Source organism: Myotis lucifugus, unplaced genomic scaffold, assembly GCF_000147115.1.
Source record: "Myotis lucifugus unplaced genomic scaffold, Myoluc2.0 scaffold_3224, whole genome shotgun sequence".
In the NCBI taxonomy this organism is placed as follows: Eukaryota; Metazoa; Chordata; class Mammalia; order Chiroptera; family Vespertilionidae; genus Myotis; species Myotis lucifugus.
Window position 1 is genome coordinate 10,395 of NW_005874272.1, and position 7,203 is coordinate 17,597.

Here is a 7,203-nt window from a genome sequence, read left to right on the forward strand (position 1 = left end):
ATATATATATATATATATCGAGAGAGAGAGAGAGAGAGAGAGAGAGAGAGAGAGAACATCGATTTGTTGTTCCACTTATTTATGCATTTATTGGGTTGATTCTTGTATGTTTCCCTGACTGGGGATCGAAACTGCAATTTTGGTGTATCAGGACCACGCTCTAACCAACTGACCTACCTGGCCAAGACTGTTTCCAAATTTAAAAACAAATTTATGGAGGAAGGGAAGATTCTTCAGGATAGCAGATATTTTGTACGGATTTTTGGATACATGTATTATGTACTTATTTTGAGGGGGAGTATAAATCTTTGTAAATGCATACTATTCATGTCCCTAGTTCTGTATAAATGGCTGTGCAGGTCTGTCAATGCCACAGATCACAACTGTATAACCCTCTCTGCATGAATTCAGCCCAGGAGACTGCTGAGTGGCCCTGGCTGGGCAGTGACAGATTGAAGTACATGGTGTCTGGGCAGCCAGGACGCAGAGCAGCGATACAGCGAAGTCTCGACTCTGGAGCGCCCCCTGGGTTCCAGTTCTCCTTCCCTCCCACCCAACTGACTGGCACTACTGTCAGTGACCAGCTCCCTTCCTCAAACCTCTTCCTTCTTTTCTCTGGTTCTTTTCAGCAGATTCTAAAAGAGCAGACCCCTGACATACTACCAAATAATCAGAGAACATTTTTTTTTCCGACAGAACAAAATGATTGATTAAAAAACCAAAATAATAGGTGTGTGATATTCAAAGATTTTCAGAAGCCTGGATGTCTGGGGCTCCCTGCTGGACAGCCACATGTTTTACTGTGGATACCACTTACTTAGGGTTTCCCAAGTGCATTGATTGGCTTGAGCCACACGTTATCTACACTGACATCAGCTAAGCCGTTTTACCTGCCCTGAGGATTAAAGCCGGCAGCAGGTTTTGTTGAGGTCCCTGAGGAGGTGAGAGCCCTCTGCGGCCTTGTGTGGCCCCGCCCCTGGGGAAACCTCCTGGTCAAGCCCTTGAAAGGCTGAAGGGTCTACAGAGGGTCTTGTTCGCATAGAGAGAGAGTCCTTCCCTGCTGAGTCTAAAGAGACTTTCACAGGCAGTAAAAAGCATCGTAGGAAGCACTTTCCTGAGTTTACCCAAAGCTCAGGCTCCTGACTTTTTCCCTTGCAGGAACCTGGCAGACAGGTCAGCAGCAGCAGCCCTGGCTTATTCCTCAAGTTCACCGGGGACAATGGCCTTAAACAAATTTTGGGTCCTCAACCTCTGAGATCATCATGAAAACCATGGAATTTTCCCCTTAGAAAAAGACATACAGACAAACTTTTGGATATGATTTCAGAGACTGCACAGACCTTCCGCTCAGCTGTTCTACTGCGACCCCCAAAGACCATGGCTCTGGGATATGTCTGGTCTGAGGGAACCATTTCACCTCCAGATTACTCTTCACTGAGAGAAGGGAAGCCAGTCCACCAAGAAGCAGGGGAGGAACAAACACCACTTGCTTTTCTGAGCTGCTCTTCCACATCGTGGAGAGTAAAGCACCAGAATGGATTCCTGGCCCCTCCCAGCGTCCCTTCCAGTCCACAGGGGCAGCTGCCCGCGGGGGATGTCCCTATGTCATACTCACCAGGAGGAAAGGGCCCTTGGCTGCCCAGTCCCGGGAGCTGCCGGAGCCGTACTCTTTGCCGGCCAGAACAATCAGGGGAAGGCCCGCCTGCTGGTACCGCTCAGCGGCATCAAACACATCAAGCTGAGGAAGAGAAAGGGGAGGTATTACAGATGTAGCAAAGGCACAGAGTGCAGACACAGGCCAGGGAGACCTGGTGGGGTGTGCAGGGTCAGAGGTCTGCAGTGAGCCAGGTCAACGCAAAGCCAACGGAAAACTCAGCCAACCTATAGGTTGGTCTACAGATGCCTGGTCTACAGATTCCCAATGAGCTCCATCTATCTACACTGACCAAATTATATTTTACTAGAGGCCTGGTGCACGGATTTGTGCACATTGAAAAGAAATTAATTAAAAGGTGGCTGGCGGGGCGGGACTGGGCTAGACAGGCTGGACATGCCCTGGAGCCAACTCCTGAAGTCCCTCCCAGGCCAGCCGCACCTGGGGCGGTGCCAGGGCTTGAAGGGCATCTGCGGAGTGAGCGGGGTCCCTCCGGCAGGTGGGGTCCCTTGGCCTACCCTGTCCGACATCCCCCCGAGGGGTCCCAGAGTGTGAGAGGGCACTCTGCAAAGTTGCTGTCGCTCGGCAGCTCCTGCGTTGAACATCTGCCCCCTTGTGGTCAGTGAGCGTCATCCCTACTGACAGGTCAGCTGGTCACTTAGTCTTTTATATATATATAGATATTCTCTTAACTGAAATGGTTGATTGAGAGGGTTTTAGAAAAATTTCAATTTTTGAGTATCTGAATGTGTTATGACTTTAATTTCATTTGAGTGGGGTGTGAAGGACAGGAGTGTAAGGGAGAAATCAGTCTAAGTTCCCAGTGTTGCTTCGGCACCTCTGCTCTCCAGCATATTGTATATAACCTGTTTTAGCTTCTCCAGGAGTTTCTAGATCTTCTCCTTTTTAAAATCCTCACCCGAAGATATGTTCATAGAGAGAGAGGAAGGGAGAGAGAAACACTGATGTGAGAGAGAAACATCGATCAGTTGCCTCCTTGACTGGCGCCAGGGATGGAATCCGAAACCTAGGCATGCGCCCTGACCAGGGATGGAACCCGTGACCCTTTGGTGCAAGGGATGATGCTCTAATGAACTGAGCTACCCTGGCCAGACCTCCGCTGATCTTAACTTCCCAGGGATGTGCCTGGCGCAGGTCATCTCCAGGCACTCTGCTGGGCACTCAGTGGCCCTTTCAATCTGGAGTCTTCGATCTGGCAGTCGAGAATTTCCCTTATGTTGGTGTGTGATAATTTCCTCTCTTCTCTTTTCAGTACCTCTGTTCAGTCAGATGTTGGGCTTCCTCAGTTCAGTCTTTACTTTTCTCAGTTTCTAATTTCTCCTTTATTTTTCTGTTTTATATTTTGAGAGATTTTTTTCAACTAATCAACTTTTCCTGTGAAATTTTTAGGGATTTTTTTTTAAAAAATTCAAAGAACTCTTTCTTGCCCTCTAATTACTTTACAGCAGGGGTGGGGAACGTCTGTCCCATGGGCCGTATATAAGGCCCACAAAATCATTTAGTCAGGCCCTGCCAAGGCACTAGGGTGAGTTAATTAGATGTTTGACCAAACACAGCAGGCTGCTTTTTAAGTTGATAATTCTGTATGGCCTGCGAATGATGTTATAAATATCCAAATGGTGCTTGGCAGAAAAAAAGGTTCCCCACCCCTGCTTTACAGCAACAGGAAACCATCTCATCACTCTGAAGAAACAATGTTTTTTTCTGTTTTCCTCTATTCTTTGCATTATCTGTTTTCTCTCCCTTCCTCCCTGTCCTTGGCCGAGGTCTATCTTTCGAGTTCAAGGGTTGGCTCAAATGCCCGTCCTTCTCTGCTTCTGTCTCCTCATTTAAGAGGCACCGAACATCTGACTGAAAGTTCTGCCGTGGTGGGGCTCGCAAGTAAGTGACGTTCACCGCAACAGTCAGTGCCCGGAGGCCCCGATGTCTGCCGCCGCAAGGCCTCCCCTCGGTCTCTTGCGCATCCCACCATTTAACTGTATTTTTTTCATCGAATAGTTTGCTCATTATCCCTGATTCACTGAACATTACTGGGCACTGGCTCTGAGCTGGTCCTGGTGACCAGTGACTGTCTATGAAGAGACTTTACAAAAACATAATCAGCTGCAGGTGAGGCAGTGGGCGTGGTAGTGAACAGCACTGGCTTCGAAGCCAGACTCCCTGGGTTTAAACTCAGTTTCTCTATCTGTGGCCTTAGGGATATAGGAGCTCTCGATGCCGTGGTTCCCAATTTAAAATGTAGGTAACACCCTAACCGGTTTGGCTCAGTGGATTGAGCGTCGGCCTGCAGACTGAAAGGTCCCAGGTTCATTCCGGTCAAGGGCAGGTACCTTGGTTGCGGGCACATCCCCAGTGGGGAGTGTGCAGGAGGCAGCTGATCGATGTTTCTCTCTCATCGATGTTTCTAACTCTCTATCCCTCTCTTTTCCTCACTGTTAAAAATCAACAAAATATATTTAAAAAAATAAAAAATAAAATGTGGGTAACTATGGTACCCACTTCAAAGTGTTGTTACGAGTATTAAATTAGACAATGCATGCAAACAGCTTAGAACAGTACCCGAGACATAGTAAGTTCTACATAAATATTAGCTGTTATTGTTTTAAAATAGGTTGGGAAGGTTATTTCGCAAGTGGCCTCGCCCGTTTCCAGCAGCTTCGCCACATTTCCTGGGAAGGGAAGTGACACTGCGGACCAGACACCAGACTAGCTGTTTCACATGTCCCTCCATTTACATTTTAGCCTCAGAGCCTGCCGAGGTAGATAGAACAGTATTTCTGCTTCACAGGTAAGAACGCTCAGGCTCAGCGGGAAATGCATTGCTGGGAGCTCCCCAGCTGGTCTGAGGTGGAGCTGGGACTTGAACCCGGGCTTGTCCAACTCAAAGGGCAGGCTTTCCCGGCCTCTCTCAGGCCTCCCAGCAGACAATCCCACTGTGGCAGGCCCACCTACGGGTTCCCTGTAGGACCTCCACATTCCTTCTCTCCTCCTGGGGCGGTGAACTCAACTAACTGCCAATACAGTCCTAAAGCAGCACTTCTGGGTAAACACCCTCTACCCTACCCTGAATCTCCCCTCCAACTCTCTGAACTCGTGCATTCCACTCAAAGGCTCTGGAAGCTCAACTCCAGGAAAGCGGATTTGGTCAAGCCAAAGGCAGGACCTCTGAGCAGAACGAGGTTTCCCAGGCTAAAGGGCGTCCCCATCACTGATGAGCTCCACATGGACACCTGGCGAGACCGCAGGAAGCCAGAGGCAGGAGGGGCAGGGAAGGAGCTAAGAGCGAGGGAAAGTGACCGACCGGGTAGACACCCAACCAGCAGGGCCAGACGAGGTCACCATACTCACCACTTCTCCAGAAGGCAGGTGTATCGTCTGCGGGGCCTGCTTGTTCAAAAATTTGTTCAGTAAGCGGATGTTGGCAAAGGTGCCCCGAGCCATGATGGCATCGTTGCCCCGGCGGGAGCCGTAGGAGTTGAATTCCCGCGGAGTCAGGCTGCCAAGGCAAGAGGGAGGGGAGCCGGCTGAGTGAACGGGTGAAGATGGCCTTCACTTACACCAAGAAGGGAAAAACAGAAACCTCAGTGTTCCTCTCATCTACCAAGAATGCCCTCCTGGGCAGCAAGCTGTTCCCATAGCCTCAGTGAGGCAGCTGGAGGTGTAATCCCCAACCTCCCTCTGGGGTGGGAAGGTGGAACTAAATGTTATCCCAGGCCAACCTCCGTCTTATAAATCTGGGTAGAAAAGTAGGAGGAACTCTAATAAGAGTATTTAATTTATTCAGTACGGAAGCCTTTAAAGTTTCACAAAAATTAAAATATGACAAATGGGTAAGAAAGCCCTGGCCAGGTGGTTGGTTGGAGGGTTGTCCTGTTCACCAAAGGGCCGTGGGTTCGATCCCCACTCCGGGCACATCCGGGAGGCCAACGATTGATGCTTCTCTCTCACATCGGTGTTTCTCTCTCTCCCTTTTTTCCTCTCTCTCTAAAATCGATAAACATAGCCTTGGGTGAGGCTTAAAAATAAATGGGTAAGAAAAAGGAAGTAAAGACAAATAATCTAAGTAAGTTGGTCAGGGGTCAGGTGGAGCCCAAAATGGAGGAAACATAAAATATGTCCCATAAGCTAACCAGAAGGGGGTTCCGATTTGTCCCCCAGTTATCAGGAACTGGACTGAAAGGGAAGACACACAACTGGCAGCAGGATTTACAATTTCATAAGATAGAAACCAGAGCAGTACCCAGGAGGCAGAACAGCTATCCCTCCGTCCTGTGATCAGAGAGAACCCTGGTCAGAGGGACGTTAGAACGTCAGAGACAACATTTTACTACGAACACAGTGACCCCTTCACTGGGCTGCACCTTAAAATGCTGGGAAATGAGTGTGAGTGTTAATGTGATTTAAAGGTTAGATCTAATTGAGGACCGAGTGAACCTATAAATGGGTTTCAGGAGCAACTAAAATGATATCCAAGATGTTATGATATGTGCATTTTTCTGGGAAGGTATTATATTTGCTTTTACTCAGTTCCCTAGAGTCCATGTCTCAAAAGAGGTCACCAATCACCAATCAAAACAAGGTGTTGGATTTTGTTCCTCGAATTGGCTCTGGGCCCCATCGCAGAGGAAGCTGATCCGGGAGGTGGGAGGGGAACCAGGAGTCTTTATCTCCCCAGATGACTCTCACGGAAAGCGAGAGTCAGGACCGACTTTGATTAATACGGGTCTACTAGCTAACAGCAGATAACCCTGGTGTAGTACCTGTTAAAATCGGTGCATGACTGAGGACTGCTGATGAGTGTGTGAACAGCCAGTCTTACAAGCAGTTCTCTGTAAAGAGCATGTCTTAACTGGGAACGGCAATGCAGTTCACGTTATGTTTCCGCTGAGCAGTTCAAGTGCAGCCAGGCTCTGCCGCGGTTAAAAGCAGACCCTTGTGCTTTATCTACTTGGCAAGCCAGGGCAGAAATGATAGTTGAGCCGAATGTGCACAATACTTGCTCGAAGATTGTCCCCTCTCCCCATGACAGGGTTCACCTGCTGATAGATTCACCCATAGAAGCTTCGAAGCAGCAAACAAAAGACTGACTGGTTTCCAAGAACCAGGGTTCGGTGAAGAGCCACAGTCTGCTTCCAACAGGACCAGGCGGAAGAGCAATGCTGGCCTAGTCCCTCCCTGCTGCCTTCGGTCGGTCCTCAGCTCCCACCTCACTCACACTTACCCTCTGTTAGTTAAGTAGCGAGCAGCAGGGCTGTTTCTTGCAATGTTTCCAGCCGGAGAGATATGGTCAGTTGTTACTGAATCTCCCAAATTCAGCAGCACATAGGCATCCACAATAGATCTAGCGGGCTGCGGCTTCAGCATCTAGCGGAGAACACAACAAGTCAGCCCAGCCAGCGTGCCCCGTGCACCAAGAGGCCGCTGGTTCAGTTCCCGGTCAGGGCACATGCGCGGGGTTTTGTGCTTGATCCCTGGTGCGGGGTGTGCAGGAGGCAGCCGATCAATGATTCTCTCTCATTGATATTTTT

The 7,203-nt window shown here is 49.1% G+C and overlaps 1 protein-coding gene across 2 annotated transcripts in view; it reads right to left on the reverse strand.

Moving 5' to 3' along the window:
- Positions 1 to 7,059, reverse strand: part of LOC102420765 (cytoplasmic aconitate hydratase-like) — a 10,168-nt gene extending 3,109 nt beyond the window's left edge. The window contains exons 1-3 of one of the 2 annotated variants that reach the window (XM_006108709.3): positions 6,897 to 7,059; positions 5,024 to 5,171; positions 1,616 to 1,738 (exon numbers count right to left, since the gene is read on the reverse strand). In XM_006108709.3, the coding sequence (XP_006108771.1) occupies positions 1,616 to 1,738; positions 5,024 to 5,171; positions 6,897 to 7,039 (414 nt within the window). In that variant the 5' untranslated portion in view covers positions 7,040 to 7,059. Of the gene's footprint in view, positions 1 to 1,615; positions 1,739 to 5,023; positions 5,172 to 6,435; positions 6,716 to 6,896 lie in introns of those variants that run through there. The other variant, XM_023749149.1, reaches the window with a different exon arrangement.
- Between the last annotated feature and the right edge of the window lie 144 nt (positions 7,060 to 7,203).